Source organism: Eptatretus burgeri, chromosome 5 (genome assembly GCF_056783735.1).
Source record: "Eptatretus burgeri isolate ZD-2024b chromosome 5, Ebu_testis_v1, whole genome shotgun sequence".
NCBI lineage: Eukaryota > Metazoa > Chordata > Myxini > Myxiniformes > Myxinidae > Eptatretus > Eptatretus burgeri.
Window position 1 is genome coordinate 93,223,674 of NC_140965.1, and position 26,047 is coordinate 93,249,720.

A 26,047-nucleotide genomic window follows, 5' to 3' on the forward strand; every position below is an offset into this window, starting at 1 on the left:
AAACGGTGTAGGAGGAGTTACAGGGTAAGACAGACGGACGTACTGACGTATGGACGGACGGACGGAAGGACACAATCACAATATACCAGGTTTTTAATCGTCTTCCTTTTCCACTGGCTCATGATGTATTGTGCATGACCACCTCGCTTGGCATCTGCATCAGCGGTTTCTGCAATTGCAAGATGAACTTCCATGAACAAACACTGAGTCATTATGACAAAACTATATGTATTTGTTGCTCCTAATTGACAAAAAAATGGTCTTAAGCAGTTAGGACACATACAGGTAGTGGGCAAAAAAAATAAAATATGGAAACACCAATGTAAAGTCACTTCATCGTGCGTTGGGCCACCACATGCAGCCAGTACGGCCTGTAAGCGCCATGGCATAAAGTCCAACAGTGTCAGGAATTCTGCAGGAGCGATACGACACCATTCTTCCATCAGAAAGTCAATCAACTCACACGTGTTTGATGGAGGTGGAAAATGCTGTCTCAGGTGTCATTCCAGATTATCCCACAAATGCTCGATTGGGTTCAGATCTGGTGACTGATTTTATCCATACTGTACGTCATGGCTTTCAGTGTCATGCTCATCAAACCATTGGACAACCACACGTGCTCTGTGGATGGGGACATTGGCATCCTGGAAGTCACCCCTCCCAGTAGAAAATAAATGCTGCAACATGGGGTGAAAATAATCATTCAGTACAATTAAGTAGCAAATGGCATTGACCTTGCCTTCTAAGGGAATAATGAAATAGTTTTTGATGAAACTGGATGCTCACGCCACAAGTTGAAATTTACAGACAATTGGTCTGCAGTTGATTGCCTGCTTTGCCTTGCACTTCAAATTAATGCACGGATATCACAATCCTGGAGTATGCACTTCCACCCACTGTTTCCCTTTGCTGATGTCTTTCCCTCAGAGTTCCATGTCGACATCACCTGAGACACCACTGCTTGTGAAACATCAGTATGTTGAGCTGTCTGTTACTGAAGCTCCTGCCAAACGCACTTCAACAATCACCTCTCTTTCAAAGTCGCTGAGGTCTCCTCTTACAGTCATAATTATAGGAAATCAGGTCTGTGCAGCATTTTTACACATGACCCGAAACATGCTGGGATGTTATTAGTTTCATTAATACATGGGCCACACATGTGTGGAAACCATTGCTTTCATTATACTTGGGGTCCCTAATTTATCCAGTTGTTTCCATTTTTTTTGTCCTCTGCCTGAAAATGTTTACAGCATCCAATATACAAATTTACAAAAATAAATTTGACTGAAAATCCAGGTAGAGTTTGAAACAGCAAAGGGCTTGCCCTGTGTTGCTTTTCATGGTTGCCTTAAGCAGCTCTCTTTGGCTAGAAGAGCATGGGGGTTAATTTATTTGATAATGCTAGCCACCTGGTGTAATAGATAAGATGAAACCCGATTGGTTATTCCCTCCAATTACGGGTGAGAGATATGTGATCGAGTCTTGATATTTATATGATGACTGCCACTGGCATTGCACGTGGTACATGCTTGGGAGCCTCGGTGGTGCACTTTTCTCTCTACGTTGTCGCTGATGATTCGCCAACAGGTGATGAAACTGGAATGGTGGCGAAGGGTGGGCGTGTAGCATTAGGATTTTCATGGACTGTATGTGCTACTTTTAAATGTCTGCAGCTGTAGAGGAACCCTGGTAGGGTTTGAAACAGCAAAGGGCTTACCTTGGGTGCTCTTGGCTCGAAGAGCTTGGGAGTCACATATATAAATATATATATATATATATATATATATATATATATATATATATATATATATATATATATATATATATACATATACATATATACATACATATATATATACATATATACATACATATATACATACATATATACATACATATATACATACATATATACATACATATATATATATATATATATATATATATATATATATATATATATATATATTGTTACGAATTCTGACCCGCCAGCGTGCGATCGGCCGCTTGACTCGAATGGCGACCGCGTCGCCCACCGGAACGGACAATTCAGTCGTGACCCTCTTGGAACTATCGCCAAGGAGCTAGTCACGGGTGGGGGTTTAACCTCACCACAACCCAGTCCACATTCTACCCGCGCGAAATAGGGTGAATCGCTGAAAGTCGATATACCTAAGTACTCGCACGGGTAACCTACCGAGGGGTTCTACCATGCCACAGGTCGACTCCGGACACGAACCGCTTAAGCGGCTCGTTCCGTGCTACAGGGATAACCGAGCGGAGTTATCATCGACATTGACGGTTCAGATTAGTTACCGAGTGTTTTAAACGCACTATCAATCCCTTACGTGATGCAAGATGGAGATTCAACAAAGGAAAGGACGAAGCGAAATGGGGGAACAATTGGACAAGCACATTTAATGCGCGACACATGGAAGCACGCATTTCCAGTCAGCAACAATTAATCATGCACGTATACAGAGGCAAGAACAAAAGCAAGAACGAAACGCAGAGCTACAACCGAATATAATAATTACACTGGCACTTATGCAGGTGTAAACTTGACGGACTGGCGCCACACACACACATTTACACAAAACCCAAAGAAACAAAAGTGGTGATTTCCCATTTTTGCACACCGAGTCCTTCTCCCATGCCCTCAGCTTTCAGCTCCTCCGGCGTGGTCGGTGAGCTCGTGCTTCGCGCCGGCACGTGTTGGCCGCTCGACGCCACGGACGGGGTTTTGGGGAACGAACGGGGTTTTCAGGCGCTATCTTGGTGCAGACGGGGGGGGGGGAAGAAACCGTTGATACTTGGGGCCAAGAGAGGGGAATGGCAGACGCTCCATCCCACCAGCGGGGTCTCGGGACCGCACCGACTCCGACTGACCCTCCGACCAGGAACTCTCGAGCAGGAGCTTCCTCTCTCTCTCACCACACCGTCATGTACAAAGGGATCAAGCGCGCCCTGAACTCTCCTCGTCCGCCTCATTTTGTAGCGCGGAGCTCCGCCCTGTCGCTCCGCCCCATTCTTCGCTCCACCCCTCTTCGAGGCATTTCGAGAAAGGTCTCGACAGGGGGCGTTCCTCCTCCCTGATCGAGTCACACCGCGCATCCACCAATCAGGAGTGAGCTGCCCCACCCCTCCCCTTCACACCAAGCATGGGGAAAATTAGCGGGAAAAACCCCACAGGCTTCACAAGTGCTTTTGTTCTGCCAATCCTTTTCAGACAGTTTGCGTGGTGCGGAAACCGTCTTACCGTGGTACGCGGAGGATGGCGTTCGTAAGCGGGCGTAGTGGTGAAGATGATGGTGATTGTTGTGGGGGTGGTGTGAGTGTGGTGGGTATTTTTGCGTAGTTGGTGGCGGTTGTTGTTTGCGTGGAGGTTTGTGGCAATGGTGGCTCAAAATCACGATATATATAAAGAAAAACGGCTAACTAAAGCGTCGCAGCCCGAATGAATCACACATATTCCCTCTAAACAACAGGTGTGGGCTAACTACACATGAACTTATCGATGTATTTCACCTGAGGACCTTTCTGGTATATTGAAAATTTCCACAACCGTAACAATATATATATATATATATATATATATATATATATATATATATATATATATATATATATATATATATATATATATATATATATATATATATATATATATATATATAGTCTCCAAAAAATGTTCTCACTCTTTGAATGATAATAAATGCGTTGTTTATTGACTTAGAAACAAGATTAATGGTTAAATGTATAAATGGATAAATGCATGTTTACAAATGTTCAAACTGACGACCATCACATTCCAAACACAGCCGATAACGCGGACCAATGGATTCAACAGCATTACGAATCATTTCATTTGGAACTGCAAGACATTGTCTTTCAATTTCCTCTTTCAGCTCATCGACTGTTGCTGGTTTTGAGCCGTAAACCTTATCGTTGAGATATCCCCATAAAAAGAAGTCCATTGGAGTGAGTCTGGGGAACGCGCAGGGAATTCAACACTACCTCCTTCGCCCAATCCATCTGTTCGGAAAAGTTGCTTCGAGAAAGGCCCTTACATCACGGTGGTAGTGGGGAGGTGCTCCATCTTGCTGAAAGTATATCTCTTAGTCACCAAATATCTCTTCGACACATGGACCGATGGATTCCTGCAGGAAGTTTAAGTAAACATCCCCAGTGACAGTTTGGTCAAAAATGAATGGCCCTAGGATGCCCAATGCTGATATCCCACACCACACAGTAACCCCTGGTAAGTTTAAATGGTGTTCCATAGTAACATGCGGATTTTCAGGAGCCCAGTAGGTGCAATTGTGTCGGTTAATTGAGCCATTTAACTTGAAGCTGGCCTCATCACTCCAAACAATTATGGATGGAAATGCTGAATCTTCTTCGCATTTGCCCAGGTACCACTCACAAAATTCAGCTCTCCAGTCAGGATCGTCTTCATTTAGAGTGTGGATTAATTATGGAATGTAACTTTTCCAATTAATTCGCTTCAAAATGCGATGAGCACTTGATTTTGGGATTCTTGTCTCAAGAGCCATTTGTCGTACAAATTTCCATGGGGATCGGTGGAAGGTTTCCAGCAATTGATTTTCCTTTGCAGGGGTGGTTGATGACCGTGGTCTTCCTGAACGCTCCTTATGGACGTCATGCACAGTTCCATCTGTTTCAAACTTATCTCAGAGGCGAGCAATGGTGCGTCGCGTTGGTGGATATTTGTGAAAATGTCTTCTAAATTGTCTTTGCACTTCCGTGATGTTTTCATGCTTCCAGTAGCACTTTATGATAAATTTTCTTTCTTTAAAACCTAGTCATACTTCTGCCATTATTAGGGTCAACTTGATCTGAAAAGAAATAAAAAATTCAATGAGTTATGAGGAGCCAAAATGTGAGCACATTTTCTTGGGACACCCTGTACATATATATGACCAGCAAGGTCGAGGCAAGACTCGAACGAACAGATCGAGGCGAAACTTTCTTCATCACATGACCAGCAAGGTGAAGGTGGTATTCGCTCACAATAGCAGAGATGTGGGGCAAAGAACCATACAGATCCCTGTTAGTTATATGGTCTTGCCAAGAAACGTTCAGAACTTTAAGATGCGATTGGGTGTAGGTACCATCATCCAGTGATTTATCTCATGTTTAGGTCAAATTCCAGGATTCAGTTCAACATCGAAGGATCGACTCAACTGTAGTTTTGAAGACCCCTAGTTTATTCTGTTTACAAACTGGATATCTCCAAACTTTATAGACGCCGTAAACTGCTGCCCAAGCCTGAGCTTTTTGCATTCCAAGTCATGCTGCGTGTAGGTGTAGGAGCTGAGGTATTTAAAGTCATTCACTCTCTCTATCTGACTTCTGGCAACAGTAAGTAAGGTTGCTTCAGCAGAAGGATTGACAAACATATGCTTTGTCTTTTCAGCATAGAATATGAGCCAAATAGACCTATCAGCAGTTTCAACCTTGTGAAGTAGATGTTCAGCTTCGCATAACATGTCTGAGAGGAGCACTATATGTCATCAGTAAAGAAGATGTCAGAAATGTGGTGGGCTAGATGTTGGCGACTTCTCTGCCAGGAGAGAGTTAATCCATTCCAGTCCTCAATCACAGTTCTTAGGGCATAGGCCAAGGCAATTGAGCAAGCAGGTCCAAACACACACACACACACACACACACACACACACACACACACACACACACACACACACACACACACACACACACACACACACACACACACACACACACACACACACACACACACACACACACACACACACACTAAAGTAAAAGCACGCTGATCCGTAAAGAATAAAATTCTTTGTTAAAATGCTAACTTTTCTGAAGAATACCATCTTCTGTCCTGAGAGGTGACAACAAAGCACACATATGTGCAGCTGCAGTGTGGGACTTATTGCGTCCAATGGGAATGGCTGTGAATTATGATTGGGCTGTGGGAGGGCCAATCAGCATGAGGTTTTTGATAGATTTAATAAAGAGTGTGCGATTGGAGAATGGATCTGACGAGGATGGGTGCATACGGACTTATGCCCGTTTTCGACGGGGACGACTTCGAATTGTTTTCGGAGCAATTGGAATGCTATTTCCACGCGAACGATGTGGTCGACGAGAGCAAGCAGAAGTCGATCTTGCTCGCTTCGCTTTCGCCGGAGCATTATCGGCTGCTGGGTGATTTAGTGGCACCGAACAGGCCCCGGGATGACGGGCTGTCGTTTCGGGACATTGTGGAGAAAATGAAAGCACACATGGCGGTTGAGCATACTCGCGGGGATGTTCGAGCCACCACCGGCCACGCGGGGTCGCGAGCACCCCGGAACGCGTGCATGACCTTCGATGCGGGTCGGACGTCGCGGCGCGGCCACGCGTGCACCGGGGTGACCCCGCGGACATGCTTGGGATGTGGAGGTTGACACCTGCGCCGTGCATGCCCGTATAAAGGCATCGTGTGTTTGAATTGTCACAAGGTGGGTCATTTGGCGCGTGTGTGCCGTGGGGCGCCGGCCACCGTTAAAGTCGTGGACGGCGATGTGCGACGCGACTCGGGGCAGAACCAGCGGCCGTTATTGAGCCTGTGTTCAGTTGGCCCGGCAACGGCACGCCCGATGACGGTGGAAGTCGAAGTGAACAAAACGCCGATCACGTTCCAGGTCGATACGGGAGCGGCTGTGTCGATCATCGGCGAACAGACCGCGCGTAGACTCAACAGCTTGAAGCTTATCAGGTCAAACCTCGCGCTGTTCACGTACACCCGTGAGAAGATAACGCCAGTCGGGATGGCAGACGTGTCTGTGCGGTACCAAGGCCAGGTCGCCACGCTTTGGGTGTACGTCGTACGGGGGAGGAGGCCGTCTCTTCTCGGCCGAGATTGGATGACCCGCATCAGGCTAGACTGGGCCGCAGTTCACCTTGTGCAACCCGTGCCGAGCCAGTGGGAGGATCAGTTGGAGGAGATTCTTCAAAGACATCAAGGGTTGTTTAGAGACGACCTTGGAAAACTCAAGGGCATGGAAGCAAAACTCTTCTTGAAGGAGGGGGTGGTTCCTCGGTTTTGTAAACCGCGTCCGGTGCCGTATGCCCTGCGGACAAGGTCAAGGGTGAACTGGATAGGCTAGAGGCCTGTGGAGTGATCGAACGGGTGTCATGCTCGGATTGGGCCACCCCGGTTGTCACGGTGCTGAAACGGAATGGAGACGTCCGATTGTGCGGGGACTTCAAATCCACAGTTAACCCGGGGCTCAGCGTGGAGCAATATCCATTGCCATCAATCGATGAAATATATGCGCGATTGGCGGGGAGTCGATACTTCACGAAGCTAGACCTGCGTGATGCATATTTTCACCTGCCGATGGATCCCGGGAGTAGCGAGCTTTTAATAATCAACACGTGTCAAGGACTCTATCGATATACCCGACTCTGTTTTGGGATTGCTTCGGCCCCAGCTTTGTGGCAGAAAGCTATGGATCAGGTTTGCATTGGCCTGCCCGCTCAGACCTACCTGGACGATGTACTCATTGCGGGAAAAACGGCGGACGAGCATCTGGCGAACATTGCCCGAGTGCTGACGAAGCTAGAAGCGTGCGGCCTGCGCTTAAACAGGGACAAGTGCGCGTTCTTCAAGCAGCGCTTGGAATACCTCAGGCACATCATCACGCCGAAGGGGCTGTTGAAAGGTCCTCGGAAGGTGGAGGCGATTCAGCGTATGCCACCGCCTCGCGACAAGACGCAGCTGCGCTCGTTCATTGGCATGGCCCAGTATTACCAAAGGTTCGTGCGCGGGCTCAGCTCACAACTTGCGCCGTTGACGCGGTTGCTCAAGAAGGACGAGCGCTGGGTTTGGGGGCCTGCACACCAGGCGTCGTTCGACCGCGTCAAGCGGCTGCTCACAGAGGATACGGTCCTCGTGCACTACGAGCCTGCGCGTCCGCTCCTATTGGCATGCGACAGCTCTGCATATGGCATCGGGGCAGTGCTCTCCCACAGGATGGACGATGGTTCCGAGCGGCCTGTTTGTTTTGCATCCCGAACCCTGTCCACAGCAGAGCGCGGATATGCCCAGATTGAGCGGGAGGCTCTCAGCCTCGTCTGGGGTGTGCGGAGGTTTCATCAATATCTGCTGGGGCGGCATTTCACTTTACAGACGGATCACAAACCGCTTCAATTCATCCTGAGACCCGAACGCGGGGTGCCGGTGGTAGCAGCCGCGCGAATACAGCGGTGGTGTCTGTTTCTGGGTGCTTACGATTATGATATTCAGTTCCGAAGCACCGAGAAGCATGCTAACTGCGACGGGCTCTCACGCTTGCCGTGTGCGGAGGGTCCAGCTGCGTCTGAGTTGGGCAACCGGGTCGATGTGTTCGCGCTGGACCAGGTCCAAAGTGGGCCGGTCATGGCCAGGCAGGTTGCGGTGGAGTCGGCTCGTGATCCGGTGCTTGCCCGTGTCGTCCAGGCGATTTCTACGGGGAATTGGAGCGATCTGCCTTCGACACCGGCATTTCAACCCAAACACGTGACACAGCACACTTGCATGGTGCGGACTGATGGTGGGGATGTGTGGAAGCGGCACGTGGACCAGATGCATGATCGCTCTTCAGCGTCACCCCCCCCACACCTCCCCGAGCCGAACGTTGCGGGGCCCCCACCGGTAGTCTCGCCGGCACCTGACGTTGTATCGCCAGGACTGGCTGGGCCGGCGCCGAGGGGGTCTTCGCCTGATGCCGTCCTACCCGGGGACGTCGAGCAGGCTGGGCAGTCGGGGGTAGCTGGTGTTGCGGAAAGTGCGAGTCCGGCGAGGGTGTCACCTCGACCGAGCCGGGAGGCATCTGAGCCTGGACTGTCTGGTGGCGCTGCCCGTCCGAGGCGGGTCATGGTGTGGCCGTGGTGCTTGGAGGATTATGAGTGTTGATGGGTTTCCGATGGTCATGTTGTGATTATCCGTTCGTTATGTGACGGGTCATTTTACGGGGGGAGGAGTGTGCTGTGTTACGTGATTGGGTTTTCGTATATCATGCCTCACCCACTAGGGGTGGTAAGACTGTGCTTCTGGTCGTGCAATAAAGCGGAGTAGATGGCGGCCCGCGTGCTTCTTGCGTCCCACCGCACCTAGTACACACTAGTATCTGCTTCCGATTCGGGTGTCTGGGTCATCAATTCGGAGTCGTGTATTTCAGGTCTGCCCTTGTCTTGGGTATCCGGACTGACCTTCACACCCACAGGCGGGGGTGGGGGGGGGATTTGTGCAATTACATAATCCTCGATAGAAAGCATGAAGGTCGAAGTGATGGTTAATCAAATGTATGCCCAAAAAGCCACGCTTTGAGAATTTCCCGGCAAGCCCTGCTGGGCAAGCTCATAGCGAGCGAGCCTGATCAATATCGACGTAGCAGTATCAACCAATGCCCTCTACCAACCAATGGGTGCCAGTGAATCAAAGAAACCAGCCAATGCGTGCCACTGGATCAGATGTGTTAGGCGGCAGGCAACATTCTGATAAAATGCCATGCCTGGCAGGCAAGGGAGTGTGTGCTGAGAAGTGTGCCAAGACTGGGAACTACACAGAGGAGTTTAAAGGGTGTGCCATCCGGAGGAGTTTGAAGTGAACCATACCTGCGAGCCATCCGAAGGAGTCGGAACAGAGAAAGGAGTTTGGAATATTGTGGACGGGGCTGGAGTGTGGAGCGGAAATGTCCAACGGAGAGGTGGGGAGATCGCCGAAGAAGAGCTCCTGGGCATGGTCACCAAACACCAACTGACATTCTCCCGATCTGTATCTTGCCCACTCCCTCCAAACTCCAGAGCATCGGCGGAGTATGCCAATAGTCCTCTTCAGGACCCCCATCATATCCCCGCACCTCACATTCTCGCATCTCAACTCGCTGACTCACTCGGAGCACCAGAGAATAGTCACCAACAGTTCTTTTCAAAACCCATATCACACCTCAAACACTGCACCTCCCACAATGCACCTCTCCAGACATCCATACCTGTACACAGATAAAACTTTCTTACGTGTGCCTTTGTTACCCTCGCCGAAGAAAAGGGTATTGCATTTGCATCCATTTGTTTTTTTTTATCTTGCCAAAACGAAGTTTTTGCAAGATATGTTAGTCAGCTTGTATGTTTTTTTTTTGTTTGTTTGTTTGTTTGTTTGTTTGTCTGTAATCACGCATAAAAAAATTCTGCAGAGCACAGTTATCATTGGAAATTTTTGTAACTTCGCATATCAGAGGCCTATAGAGGTCCCTTTCAGCGCACAAAATTTTGAAGGTCAAGGTCAAAGGTCAAGGTCACTTTGTCGCAAATCAAGGGAGTCGACGAAACCCTTATTTTTTGAGTAATTTTGATCGGAACGTCTTCAAACTTCATGGGAATATAGTTCATGATCTGGCACTCAGCTGATTAATTTTTGGTGGCGATTGGCCTTGACCTCCATGGTTAGCGCCTAAGGTCAAACATATTTGACCCCAAGGTCAAATTTTCAAGTTTTCGGAACCATATTGTGTGGTACCTCAAATTGAACACCTCGATGAGTGCTTTCTAGATATGTCAAGCTTGAGACATTATGACGTCATTTGGTGACGTTATGAGGCAAAAGCATATTTTTCATGGTTACTCTGTAGAACGATTCTCATCGGAATCTCTCGTAGGCAGATATTCCTCAAGGAGTCGCTCCTGGTGGATAGCAGCTCTGTTCACCTCAGTGTGACCTTAAAGAAGTCACACGTGGTCACCTTTTGGCAAGATACGGGTCACCCTGCGGGTGACATTGGTTTATTTGTCTGTCTGTTTGTCCAGACAGAACTTTAATGTTTTTCTCCACAACCCTTTGTCGGATTGAGAAGAAATTTTCACAATAAGAGCGACTACTCATGTAGAATGTTTTAATGATAATTATGATATCATAGGTCAGGTGGTGTAGCAGCATTGTTGGAAAAAAAAAAAATCGAAAACCTTTGGACCTCTGTATCTCTGAAACTGCACCAAAGAAAAAAATTGAAACTTGGTACATTGTAAGTTCTCCTCATGGGAAACGAGTGTGATTTTTATGACATCATAGGTGCCTTTGTTATGACATCATAATTGCAGATGAAGAACCCTATATCCGATCAGTATGAAAAATTTTGAGGGATATCAAGGGATAAAATGGTCCACCAATTTTTTTTTGATATCATCAGTGAGGAGATTTGGCGGATATGTATGTATGTATATATATATATATATATATATATATATATATATATATATATATTTCCAGCAATCTCTGTGTGTGTGTCTGTCTGTCTGTCTGTCTGTGTCTGTATGCGACCACCGTTTCTCGTCGACCGCCGGTCCGATCTGATTGAAACTTGCCAGGAATATTGCTGGGGACCCGCGGATGTGCCTTTTCGAGGTTTGATATTAATCAGACGAGCAGTTCCCAAGTTACGGCCATTAAACTGTCGACCAATGACAAGAGACGGTGCTATGACATCACGAATGACGTCACAATTCATGTTTATTTATTTATTTTTGCACGATTGACGTCACAGTTCTTCTTCTTCGTTTGGTATGACATCACAATCGACGCTGGGGACCTGAGTATGTGCCTTTTGAAGGTTTGATATTAATGTCTGTGTGTCTGTATGCGACCGCCGTTTCGACGACCACCAGTCCGATCTGATTGAAACTTGACAGGAATATTGCTGGGGACCTGAGGATGTGCCTTTTCAAGGTTTGATATTAATCGGACAAGTGGTTCCCAAGTTATGGCCATTTATTTACCAAACCAATGACAGGACACGGTGCTATCACGAATGACGTCACAATTAATGTTTATTTATTTATTTGTTTGTTTTTTGTGAATACATTTGTGAAAACATTTACAGAGAGAGGGGTGAGAGAGGAGGGGGGAAAGAGGGGGGAAAGAGGGGGGAAAGAGGGGGTAAAGAGGGGGGAGAGGAGGGTGAGAGAGGGGGCAAGAGAGGGGGCAAGAGAGGGGGCAAGAGAGGGGGCAAGAGAGGGGCAAGAGAGGGGGCAAGAGAGGAGAGGGAGAGAGGGGGTGAGAGAGAGGGGGCGTCACAATTCAAGAGAGGGGAGAGAGGAGGGGGCGAGAGAGGAGGGGGCGAGAGAGGAGGGGGCGAGAGAGGAGGGGCGAGAGAGGAGGGGGGAGAGAGGGGTTGCGAGAGAGAGGGGGCATCGCAATTCTTCATTCATTTGATTATGACGTCACAATTGACGCTGGGGACCTGAGTATGTTTCCCAGGTGTTTCCCAACTTATGGCCATTTATGATACGGTTGATCCGATCTAATTGAAAAAATGCCCCAATCCAGTCGTCGTTTACGAGAGCAAAGGAACGAAGCAGCACATACTGGCACGCCTCACCCACGAGAGAGGGTACTGACACAAGAGAGGGAGAGAGAGGAGGGGACAAGAGGGGGGGGGGGTGAAAAAATGCCCCAATCCAGTCGTCGTTTATGCACCTACGGGCCCACACCTACGGGCCCGCACTGGTATATAACATACGTACACATGTATTGTTAAAAACCTTCAAAAATCTTCTCTAAAATGGTGAACAGATCGAGGTGAAACTTTACATATATGACCGCCTGTCCATGAGGAACAAAAGGTTCACACATATGATGTCGTCGGTCACATGGTTTGGCAGCCATGTTGGATTTACCCTAAAACCCATAAAAAATCTTCTCTGGAACGGCTGGACAGATCGAGGGGAAACTTCACACAAATGTTCCCCAAGGAATGGGTGTACAAGTTTGTTGAGGAATACTTGATAGTTCACATGGTTTGGCAGCCATATTGGATTGAGGAAAATATTAAATGATGTTTTCTCTGAAACCGCTTAATAAATCAATGTGAAACGTCACAATTATGATCCCATAGTGATGGGAAATATGTTTAAAATTTCAACTAGATTGGACACATGGTCTGGCAGCCATAATTAATTTTTTTGATGTGGATTATTTTTTTTTTTTGAATAAGGCTCATAAATAAGGTGGAGGGGGGTTCTTTTTGATTATATATATATATATATATATATATATATATATATATATATATATATATATATATATATATATATATATATGTTGTTGTGGTTACCATTCAGGTCCCTTAGGTGAGGTATCTCGGCAAGTATATGTGTAGTTAGGCCCAAACCCGTTGTCTAGTGGGAATACATGTCATTTATGCGTGCTGCGACTCTTCAGGATAGCCGTTTTTCTTTTACTATCTTTATTTTGGACCAACCGCCAGATTACCACCACAACCACAACATCAACCACCAACCACAACGCCGCTTCACCACAACCGCCACGACCTTCACGTCACACCTCGCAGCCGTCGCATCGCCACCGTTCTTGCGCCGCCTGTGGGTACCGGTGTTGGACTCGTGCAGGGCGCGCACCGAACAGCGTGTACAAAATCACGGATTTTGTGCTTCAAAAACGGATCAAAAACGACACACGCCCACTTTTTGCCGTCCAATCGGTGAGCGAGGGGCGAATTGGCCCCGCCTCCAGGACGATCGATATATGCAAATTTGTGGATCAAAAAGCCTTCACGCCCACTTTTTCTCGGGCCAATGGGGAGCGAGGTGAAAGGTCAAAGGGAGGGGGTCAAAGGCGAAGCTACGGGGGGATAAAAGGACCGTGTTCGTCAGTCCACCAGAGTCCAACGAGGAGAGTCCAAAGAAGAGTCCAGAGTCGGAGAGTCCAGAGGCGGAGAGGCGGCAGCGGCGAAGGCAGACGAGGGGGTGCTCGCGTCGGTGCCGGGAGCTGCACGCCCGAGGGAGGCCGGCAGCGCGACCTGGCCGAGGTGGAGACGCACACCAGGGATAATAAAGATCCTCTATACCCCGAGCATCAGCAACCCCCTCCTGTTTCCCCCCGCGCTGAGATAGTGCGACCAAGGGGGCCCCTTTCCCACCCCCTGCCAGACACTGTCCGCGAGGCCCGCGGGGTTGGGGCGCCATCGCCGCTCCGCGTCTCATCACCAGACGGGTAGGCGCGACCCGGTCTCGGCCTCAGGCCCGCCTCATCCTTGAGGGTATTTCTTTTCCTTGGTTTTGGGTATGTGTTGTCGGCGCCGTCTGTGAGGTAGAATTGTATAAGTGTTGCCGTGTGCTCGGTAGTCGGTATTAGCTCTGCATTGTTTTCGCTTTTATATTTGCTTTTTGTGTAAATGGAATTGTGTTTTTTCTGTGTGCTTTTGGTGGAAATGAATGTGTGCTTCCCGTGTGCCGCGAATAAATGTGCTTTTGTGTTGAACTGTTTCCCGCTTCGCTTCGTCATTTCTCCCATTGAATCCTCATCTTGCTTCACGTAAAGGGTTGGTAGTGGGCTGAATACGCCCGATAATTAATCGAACCGTCGAGGTCGACGATAACACCGCTCGGTTATCCCGATAGTACGGAACGGGTCGCTTAAGTGGCCCGTGTCCGAAGTCGACCTGCGGCGAGGTGCGATCGCCCGGTCTACCCTCTGCGTGGGTACTTAGGTAGGTCGAATTTGGCGAGCAACCCTATCCCACGCGGGGGCTGATTGGCTCGATCGCGGTGAGACCGAAAGGTCCACCCGTGACTGGTTCCCGGCGTTAGTCCGAGAGGGTCACGACTGGATTGTCCGTCCGGTGGGCGACGTGCCGCGATTCGAGTTACGTGGCCGTCAGCACGCCGGCGGGCGCGAAAACCGCAACACTGGTGTCAGGTCGTGCGATACAAATTCATCGCCCTCCTCGCGGCACTGGTATCGGAGAACAGGAAAACAGGCTCTCCTGTCTCCGGCTAAATTCACGGGAATCGGTCCAGGGGTGAGAGAAGCGACCCCCGATTCCCTCCAAATTACGAGCGAGCAAATTAACCCTTCACGAGAAGCAAGATGGCGTCTCAAGGCGAGCGGGAGCCGGGGATATTAGAAATGTATATGTGTAATAATGTAGAATCCATGGTCCAGGATGGAATCCCCGAGCAGGAAATGTTGATTGTGCAGGAACACGGACTCGCCCAACTGAACCCAGAACCTGAAATGGGTGCGGCAGCGGCCGCAGTGTATGACACCTCCCCCCCCCTCTCCACCAAAACCCTTCCCCAACCCTTGCCGAAACGGCTCAGCTGAGTGCATCCGACATGGCCCAGCTATGCGCCATGCTGGCGGCAATGAACGAAAAGATGAATGCGAAAATGATCGAAAAAATGGATGCAAATACAAACGAAATGAAAGACATGAACAAGCAAATGAATGAAGTGAAAACGACGATAGATACAAATACAAACGAAATGAAAGGCATGAACGAAAAGTTGGATACAAATACAAATGAAATGAAAAACGAAATGAACAAGCAAATAAACGGAATGGAAGCAAACATGAAGGAGGAAATGAAAAAGTTCCGGGGTGAGACGCAGAACATGGGCCGATGCCTGCAGGCGGGCATGAAGGCCGTGACAAAGGAAATAATAGTGGAGACAAGGGAGGTAAAGGGTGAAGAGTTGGCAGAGACACGGGAGATAGAAAAAATAGAGGAAAGACTACACGAGGAAGACGGGGTAAGTGACGCACACACACACACAGAGGTAGTGGAGGACAATGGGGGTGAGCTGGCGGATAGTGTGGGGACCCAGTGCGAGCACCTGGATGGCCTCCTCCAGGAACGAGGGGAGGGAGTCTGCCCCCTTGAGGCGAGTCACGACCAGGTGAGTTCGGTCGTGCTTTGCGAGGTTGAGGGGACGAGTGCTGTGGACGGGTGCACGGAGAGCTTGGGGGGTATAGAGGCCCCGGAGACCCTTGTGGGGACACGAATCCCCAGTGTAGTTGTCCCTGTGTGTGTGGTGCAAGGCGTGAGTGCGTCCCCGTGTGTGGAAGCGACCCCGTGTGTGAGTGGTGTGGTGGCGATGGTGCCGGAGTACGTGCTTCCCAGCACACCGTGTGTGGATGAGGCACCGTGTGTGAGTGAGGCCGTGTGTGTGAGTGAAACGGCCAGTATGAGTGAGGCACCACGTGTGAGTGGTGTGGTGGCGAGTGTGCCGGAGTGTGTGCTTCCCAGCACGCTGTGTGTGAGTGAGGCACCGCGGGTTAGTTCCCCCGCGTGTGTGGGTGAGGCACCGTGTGTGGAAGAGACCGCGTGTGTGAGTGTCGCCGTGTGTATGAGTGAGGTACCGCGGTTGAGTGCCCCCGCGTGTGTGGATGAGGCACGGAGTGCGAGTGAGGCACCGCGGGTGAGTGCCCCCGCACGCGTGAGTGAACGGCCGTGTGCAAGGTCGCTGTGTGCCAGGGAGACCGTGTGTGTGAGAGAGCGGTATGAGAGGGAGATGTCGGTTGGCATGCGGGAGCACGCAGCCGCGTCTCCCCGTGTGAATGTGATGGTGTGGACTGTGTGCGTCGTAACACGCAGGTGTGCGTGTGTGGAATGGAGACGGAGACGGCGACAGAGGAGAGAAAGCCGAGTAGCGGCTGTAGTTGTTTCGGGGACCGTGCCGGGTTCACCCAGCAGTGAGCACGCGGTTCGTGCTGTGCAACGCACGAGACCACCACGTGCTCGCTTGCGAGAGTGAAGTCCCGGTCCGGAAACGCCAGCGGTGGATTTGCCGATCCCGCGGACGGACAAAGTTTAGGCAGGTAAATGGATTTGGACCGGACGGGTTCTCCACGCGATCGTGTGTGTTAAGCTCCAACGGGCAAAGCACATGTGTTCGCGTGGGGAACCCCTCGAGACGTGGGGCTTGTTTTTTTTATGCGCACGGTGACGTGGTGGCTGCACGTGGGGTTGGAATCCGGCAGGAGGGGTATCTCTGCCGGATGGTCCCGTCCAAGGAGGGACGAGGAACACGTGCAGCTGCATGACGTCACGGGCAGGTGCAAAGTGCGCGAGCTCTGAGTTGCCGCGCAGGTGCTGCGCATGGGGAAAAAAAAAAAAAAGCAAGCCTCACTTTCGGGTGTACAGGATTCCTGGGCAAGGGGTGAAAGACCCCCTTACCTGGGCACAGGATGGAAACTAGTTAGGGGGAAGGGTTAGCTTAGTAAGACCGACTTCATGGGGCAGGGGTAAGTCCTCATGGAGTCCGTGGAATGGATTAGTTAGAGGGATTTAGTGAGCTTTAGGTTGGGAAATAAAATGATTTATTTTGGAGACAGAGACAGACTTTGGATGTGTAGAGGGGACGTAGTTTAGCTACGTAGTGTTAAAAGGAACGTGCTACTAGTTTAAGGGACGACGTGGGAGCACGAGTTAGTTAGGGGATGCAGATAGAAGGATGGCAGAGTTCAGCGGTGTGCGTGTTGAAGAGTTGGTGAGTTGTGAGGTGAGTACTTGGTGAGTGAGTGAGGCCAGCGGGTCTGTGTGTAGGGAGTGAATGGGGAATGCATGGTGCGATGAGTGATTGGGGGGAGGAGTGACTCCCGCCCAAGGGACCCCGGGGTCAGTGTAGAGTGAGTTAGCTGGGTTAGTCAAATTGAAAAATGGAGGTCGTTTTGTTGTTGGTGGGAAAGTAGGCTCGAGACCCATTTGGAGGGGTGCAGGAGCCCTGTTGACGGGCTTGGGAGCGTGGCTGCGAAAGGTGAGTATCGCTGAGTGGGTACCCCGGGCACCAGGCTAGTCGGCCGCGGTAGGCCATGGGCCCATGGGGGGCCGGGATAGCGTAGTGGGCACGGGTGCGCCTGCTTGGTGCGGGGGCCCGGGGCGCCATTAGCCGCGTGGGCAGTGTTGTGGGCACGGGTGACCCTCGGAAAGGGGCCCGGGAGGCCGGCCTGCCACGTGTGCGTTTCAGGGGAGGTGCCATGGGGGGCACTCCCCGGTGTTAGGGAGCTGGTAGGCTCGGAGGCAGTGTAGTGCCCGGGGGTGCCATAGCGGGAGATTCAGCAGAGGGTCGTGCCTGCCAAAGGGAGCGACGTGTCCCAGCCAGGAGACCGTGTGAGGGCACGGAGCGAAAATTGGAGGGCGAGGCCCGAAATTGTAAGGACACCAACACAGGCGACGGGAATCTGGGTTGTTAGAACCAATAGTTTAAGCGAGAGGCGCTTGTTGAAAGCCCCGGGGTAGTTTAACAGTTAAATGGTTAGGGTAGATTAGGTGATGTACCCCTCCGCACCATCCATCCCCTCGCTGTCGTTGTGGGCCGCTGGACCCACTTGGTGTTAAGATCGCCGAACTCTGGGGAGGCCATTCTGAGGCTTGAATTGGGCCTCGACACAGGACGTTAGCTCTCCCTTGTTCCCCTCCGGGAAGGGAACGTAGGGGTTGGGAGTAGGCTAGGTGACAGGATAGGTTAGCCGAACAAGGACGATAAAGGGGGTTAGGGGACGATTTATAGAGGGGAAGTAAAAATAAAAACAACAAAAAAATAAGTTGGGGCTAAATTGGGGTTTGACAAATTAAGGGAGTGGGTATGTACAGTGACAGGCAAAGGCGATAGGTTGGGAGGGAGACAGGTAGGTAGGTCCGAGCCCGCCTTCCAAGTGGCCAGCACCACCGCACTCCCTCCACCAACCTCCATTGAACGGCAAAGGCTGGCCAACTTCATCGGCTGGCCGTGTTTTGCTTCAAGGCGGAGGCCGGCCAACTTCATCGGCAGCTGTGTGCTGCAAGGCCTGTGCCGGCCAGTTCATCTGCTGGCTGTTTTTCTTCGAGGCCTGTTCCGGCCAGTTCGTCTGCCGGCTGTGTTTGCCTGCAGTGGCCTCCTTCTTCTGCGGGCTGTGTTTGCCTGATCACCTTTGCCATGCCATGCCCACTGCCCCCGTTCACCAGCCCCGTTCAATTTTTGCTTTGCCCCCCCCCCCTGTTCATTGCCATGTGCGCCAGGATCGTAAAAGCAACAGTTTGCAAGCTGCAAGAACTGCCCTGTTGGCAGCTACAACACGGGCCTGCAGTGGCGGCCCGTGCACCGTGTTTGTGTTCACCCATCCATTCGTTGTGCTCATTGCGTGTGCCACTTGAGCTGGCACGGAGACTGCGTTTGTGCAGCCCATGCACCGTTGTGGTTCACTGCATTCAGTTCAAACCGTTCATGCATCCATTCGTTGTGCTCATTGCGTGTGCCACTTGAGCTGGCACGGAGACTGCGTTGTGCAGCCCATGCACCGTTGTGGTTCACTGCGTTCAGTTCAAAAGGGAAGGCCTTGGACTGCGTGTGAGCAGCCAGCCACGTTCCCTGTCACCTGCATTGTTTTGAGCCAGAGACTGCATGCGGGCAGCCTGGCTCCCTGCTAACTGCTTTCTTTTTGCAGAGTTCATTGATCCTGGGCCATGGTTTAGTGTAAAATTTGTAAGTTAAGGTAAGATGTACTGTAAATATGAGTGCGCCCCCGGCATGTATGTCTTAGCGCCGGCAATTTTATTTAAGTCGTCCGTGTGAGTGAGTTTGTTTAGGTAGTTACGCAGCCCTCAGGTTATTTATTTTGGGGACACGAATACCATGAATGTCGCACTCAGGGATCCGTAGGTAAAATGTACTAGGGGAAAACTACACATGATGGCACACGAAAATTTGACGACTCGGGACGAGTCTGTAAAAAGGGGAGGGGGTAGTGTTGTGGTTACCAAATTCGCAAACCACCATTCAGGTCCCTTAGGTGAGGTATCTCGGTAAGTGCATGTGTAGTTAGGCCCAAACCCGTTGTCTAGTGGGAATACATGTCATTTATGCGTGCTGCGACTCTTCAGGATAGCCGTTTTTCTTTTACTATCTTTATTTTAGACCAACCGCCATGATTACCACCACAACCACAACATCAACCACCAACCACAACGCCGCTTCACCACAACCGCCACGACCTTCCCGTCACACCTCGCAACCGTAGCATCGCCACCGTTCTTGCCCCGCTGTGGGTACCGGTGTTGGACTCGTGCAGGGCGCACGTTGAACAGCGTGTACAAAATCACGGATTTTGTGCTTCAAAAACGGATCAAAAACGACACATGCCCACTTTTTGCCGTCCAATCGGTGAGCGAGGGGCGAATTGGCCCCGCCTCCAGGACGATCGATATATGCAAATTTGTGGATCAAAAAGCCTTCACGCCCACTTTTTCTCGGGCCAATGGGGAGCGAGGTGAAAGGTCAAAGGGAGGGGGTCAAAGGCGAAGCTACGGGGGGATAAAAGGACCGTGTTCGTCAGTCCACCAGAGTCCAACGAGGAGAGTCCAAAGAAGAGTCCAGAGTCGGAGAGTCCAGAGGCGGAGAGGCGGCAGCGGCGAAGGCAGACGAGGGGGTGCTCGCGTCGGTGCCGGGAGCTGCACGCCCGAGGGAGGCCGGCAGCGCGACCTGGCCGAGGTGGAGACGCACACCAGGGATAATAAAGATCCTCTATACCCCGAGCATCAGCAACCCCCTCCTGTTTCCCCCCGCGCTGAGATAGTGCGACCAAGGGGGCCCCTTTCCCACCCCCTGCCAGACACTGTCCGCGAGGCCCGCGGGGTTGGGGCGCCATCGCCGCTCCGCGTCTCATCACCAGACGGGTAGGCGCGACCCGGTCTCGGCCTCAGGCCCGCCTCATCCTTGAGGGTATTTCTTTTCCTTGGTTTTGGGTATGTGTTGTCGGCGCCGTCTGTGAGGTAGAATTGTATAAGTGTTGCCGTGTGCTCGGTAGTCGGTATTAGCTCTGCATTGTTTTCGCTTTTATATTTGCTTTTTGTGTAAATGGAATTGTGTTTTTTCTGTGTGCTTTTGGTGGAAATGAATGTGTGCTTCCCGTGTGCCGCGAATAAATGTGCTTTTGTGTTGAACTGTTTCCCGCTTCGCTTCGTCATTTCTCCCATTGAATCCTCATCTTGCTTCACGTAAAGGGTTGGTAGTGGGCTGAATACGCCCGATAATTAATCGAACCGTCGAGGTCGACGATAACACCGCTCGGTTATCCCGATAGTACGGAACGGGTCGCTTAAGTGGCCCGTGTCCGAAGTCGACCTGCGGCGAGGTGCGATCGCCCGGTCTACCCTCCGCGTGGGTACTTAGGTAGGTCGAATTTGGCGAGCAACCCTATCCCACGCGGGGGCTGATTGGCTCGATCGCGGTGAGACCGAAAGGTCCACCCGTGACTGGTTCCCGGCGTTAGTCCGAGAGGGTCACGACTGGATTGTCCGTCCGGTGGGCGACGTGCCGCGATTCGAGTTACGTGGCCGTCAGCACGCCGGCGGGCGCGAAAACCACAACAATATATATATATATATATACACACACATATATATATATATATATATATATATATATATATATATATATATATATATATATATATATATATATATATATATATATATATATATATATATTGTTGTGGTTGACCAAATTCGCAAACCACCATTCAGGTCCCTCAGGTGAGATATCTCGGTAAGTATATGTGTAGTTAGGCCCAAACCCGTTGTCTAGAGGGAATAAATGTCATTCATGTGTGCTGCGACTCTTCAGGATAGCCGTTTTTCTTTTACTATCTTTATTTTGGACCAACCGCCATTATTACCACCACCAACCACGTCTCAACAGTCATCACAACATCAACCACCCACCACAACGCTGCTTCACCACAACAGCCACGACCTTTACCGTCACACCTCGCAACCGTCGCATCGCCACCGTTCTTGCGCCGCTTGTGGGTACCGGTACTGGACTCGTGCAGGGCGCGCACCGAACAGCGTGTACAAAACATCACGGACTTTCCGCAGAAAAACGGATCAAAAACGACTCACGCCCACTTTTGTTCCGTCCAATCGGTGAGCGAGGGGCAATTTGGCCCCGCCTCCAGGGCGTTGGAGGGCGGTCGCTATATGCAAATTCATGGATCAAAAAGCATTCACGCCCACTTTTTCTCGGGCCAATGGGGAGCGAGGTGAAAGGTCGAAGGCAGGGGGTCAAAGGCGAAGCCACGGGGCTTATATAAGTGGCTGCGTTCGTCAGAAAAGTGGTGTGCGTTGGAAAGAGTGAGTTCGGAGTTCAAGAGAGTCGTCGGTGGAGCTGGAAGGAAGTTGCGCGTTGGAACGAGTTGTCGGCGGAGCTGTGGAGAGGTGGCGGCGGCGAAGACGGACGAGGGGGTGCTCGCGTCGGTGCCGGGAGCTGAAGGCGGGAGGCCGACGGTGCGACCTGGTCGAGGTGGAGACGCTCGTCGCGGGACCCGAGACAGAATAAAAATCCTCCTTCCCCCGAGCATCAGCAACCCCCTCCTGTTTCCCCCCGCGCTGAGATAGTGCGACAAAGGGGGCCCCTTTTCCCACCCCCTACCAGACACTGTCCGCGAGGCCCGCGGAGTTGAGGCACCACCGCCGCTCCGCGTCTCTTCATCAGACGGGCCCGTGTCCGTCGCTTAAGTGGCCCGTGTCCGAAGTCGACCTGCGGCGAGGTGCGATCGCCCGGTCTACCCTCCGTGTGGGTACTTAGGTAGGTCGAATTTGGCGAGCAACCCTATCCCACGCGGGGGCCGATTGGCTCGATCGCCGTGAGACCGAAAGGTCCACCCGTGACTGGTTCCCGGCGTTAGTCCGAGAGGGTCACGACTGGATTGTCCGTCCGGTGGGCGACGTGCCGCGATTCGAGTTACGTGGCCGTCAGCACGCCGGCGGGCGCGAATCCGCGACAATATATATATATATATATATATATATATATATATATATATATATATATATATATATATATATATATATATATATATATATATATATATATATATATATATATATACACACACATATATATATATATATATATATATATATATATATATATATATATATATATATAAATATATATATATATACACACACATATATATATATATATATATATATATATATATATATATATATATATATATATATATATATATATATATATATATATATATATATATATATATATATATATATATATATATATATATATATATATATATATATATATATATATATATATATATATATATATATATATATATATATATATATATATATATATATATATATATATATATATATATATATATATATAAAGACTCACTTGGCAGTTACTGGATGGGTTTGAGGGTAGAATAACAGCTGAAATGCAAATCCTATCCAGGTTCCTCCAGATAACTTCATCTTTGCTTTTTGCTTGTTTGGGTTCCTTCTGATTACTCCAATGCAGGAATATAATCTTCCATTTGATTTGAATTGGATTTATTTTAATCCCATTCTGAATTCAATTTAATAAAAATTAAAAACATCATGGGTCAGGGTGAGGTGTCCGATCAAAGCGGGGTTGTATCAATGTGGGATGTCTTGGTACCCGATCATTACTGCCAGCAGTTATAATGTGGCAGTTCCAATTATGTCTCTTATTAATGACGTAACACACCAGTACACAAAACAAGTCCTGGCAAGGGTCTGCAATCTCTGATTGCTCTTTTTCTTGTTTCACAACTGGACAGTTTGGAAGGGATTATAATTCACAATGCAGATATTTACAAGTCAGTGTCCATTGATTTGAGATAGCATGCTGCATCAGGGAGTTCACCCTCGCCGATTTGTTACAAGCAGCAGAAGCCAATGTGTAAGCCAAAGGTAATCCTGGAATCGGTTGTGCATTCGAAAGCACAGTATCCTGTCAGGAGTTTAATTTGCTGGAAAGGTAAAGCAGGATTTGGACGCTGGATCCGACTTAAATGAAGCATCTCAGATGGCGTCTGTGGTTGTTTAATAACCCGTCGCAACGCAGAGATATCTGCTGAGCAGCGGCTTCAGTATCGCCATTGGGGAAATAGATTTGAGAACTCCCCTCATAATCCACCCCGAGGCGAATCTGCAACAATATATACCTGTGACTTCAAGGGTCAGGTGGCAACATGACCAAAAAAAAAAAAAATCTTCCAAATGGTTTAATTTTGATCATCATTGCATCATAGAAGATGACAACCAAAATCACCTTGATTATAAGCAATCAATTCCAGGCTGAGAAGAACATAAATTTAATGTCACAGAATAATTCTATAATTAATAATTACTCTACTAATAACCAAGCAGGGACATTTAAAGTATATGGGATTTTAACCTGAGTTCTGTTGCATCAAGAGACATTGCTTCAAGTGATAACATTAAATAGGCTAATAGTCTAACCCTATATTCATTCATAAACTATACCTCTGCATACAATTTTATTTCAGTCTGAATGGTCTCTCAAGATTTCTATGCTTTTGACATGGTCTGTCAAAGTGGCCAATTAGCACGGATGTGCACCCATGTAGATACAGGGCCCAGGGGAACTCGCACCTAGATAGCTTCCATAATCACAATTAGCACCTTCTTCAAATTTATGGCTGTGTTTGTCCCACGAGGTGGCATAACGCAAGGTATAATCTCATTATTCACACCAGAATGCTGTCAAGTACATCAAGCTGCAACATTATAAAGTTCATTTTAATACTTGCAGATTCCCTTGACTAAAATGTCATCCATCCTTGACCCCAGCATAGTAACAAGAAAAATACCACTCGGCAAACAGTTGAGACCCCTTCCAAGGAACCAGCCCAATGTTTGCAAAAAGGTCCTGGGTCCTGATGACGTCTTGATAATGTTTTTTCTTTTCAAAGAAAAACATATTATTATGGTTCGAAAGTTTCTAAACAAGGTCAGGTCAGGTCAGGTCAGGTCAGGTATGGGAGCATGCGCCAGAGCAGTGCGTTTCTGCCTCCACTTTCCACCGGTACTCCAGGGGCCTCCGTCTTGCCATCCCCAAGGTAGATGCCTGGCCCATCCCAAACTCCTTAAGATGCTGATCAACCTGCTGCAACCATGAGGCATGTGGTCGGCCCACTGGCCTCCATCACTCACGAGGCTCCCTCAGTGAGAGAATCTGGTGAGCAGGATCAGCATCAGGAAAACGAGCCACATGTCCATACAGCCGCAGCTGACGCTCACGGACGATGGAGATAACAAATCTCATTAGAGTCTCTCAGAAACCACTCGTTGGACACAAAGTCCGACCAGCGACAGCCAAGGATTCTCTGAAGAGACCTGGTACCAAAGGAATTAAGTCTCCGTCTCAGATCCTTGGTCAGCGTCCAAGTCTCACATCCATAGTTCAAGACTGGAAGCACCAAGGACCTGAAGACTTGGACTTTCGTCCTCCTACACAAGTACCGCCAGTGCCACACCCCAATATCCAGTGAATCCATGACTCCCCGGGCTTGACCCAGACATCTATTGACCTCTGACTCACAGCCAGCAGAGACATTATCTGAGCAAAGACCTTACCTGGCAGAGCAGCATCACCCCTCAGTAGTTGTTGCAGTTCTGGTGATCACCCTTCCCTTTCCAGAGGGGACAACAAGGCCCCTCTTCCAGTCAGTTGGGATGATGCATGTGTTCCATGTAGAGCACAGAACTGCATGTAACGACACGAGTACAGCATTTCCACCAGCCTTGAGAAGCTCAGCATGGACGCCACAAATCCCAGGAGCTTTACACCATTTCAACCGGGTCACCGCAACCTGTGTTTCCACAAATGAAGGTAGATCACAGTTGATTGGAGGGTCCGGAATAGGGACAGTCACACCCCTGATATCCAACTCAACAGCTGGTGGATCAGCATGGTACAGGCACTCAAAGTAACCAGCCCAGCGGGCCTTCACTTCGGTTTCCTCTTTCAAGAGCCCAACACCCTCCACTCCAACTTCAGTATACCGACGGATGGGTTTGGAGGAAAACAATGCGTAAATTCCCCTGGAACTAGGACGAGAATCTTTTGACCACAGGTGATGCTCTCCCCCCTCATAGATTCTTCACACAAAGGCCTCCTTATCCACCCTCAGCACACATGCGATTTTATGCCTCAACTCCATGAACATCTCAGTTCTGCCATTAAGCCTGGCCCTGCATCTCTGGTCAATGGTATTCAGTGTCCCTTGAGACAAAATTCTTCTTCACCCTATTGAGAGTTCCAAAACATCCACCGGCAACATCAAGGATGGTGGTCTTGAAGGAACTCCACAACTCTTCAGGATTCCCCAAAGCACCAAGATCCCTAAAATCCCCACTCAATCTGTTCGCAAACTCCTCAGCTACCC

General features: G+C 49.5%; 1 protein-coding gene across 7 annotated transcripts in view; it reads right to left on the reverse strand.

The window, feature by feature from the left end:
• The window catches only part of LOC147026970 (F-actin-monooxygenase mical1-like), a 124,693-nt gene that overhangs the window by 33,847 nt on the left and 64,799 nt on the right, over positions 1-26,047 (reverse strand). For all 7 annotated transcript variants that reach the window (XM_085882913.1, XM_085882909.1, XM_085882912.1 and 4 more), the window contains one exon: positions 87-169. In XM_085882913.1, the coding sequence (XP_085739039.1) occupies positions 87-169 (83 nt within the window). The remainder of the gene's footprint in view (positions 1-86; positions 170-26,047) is intronic.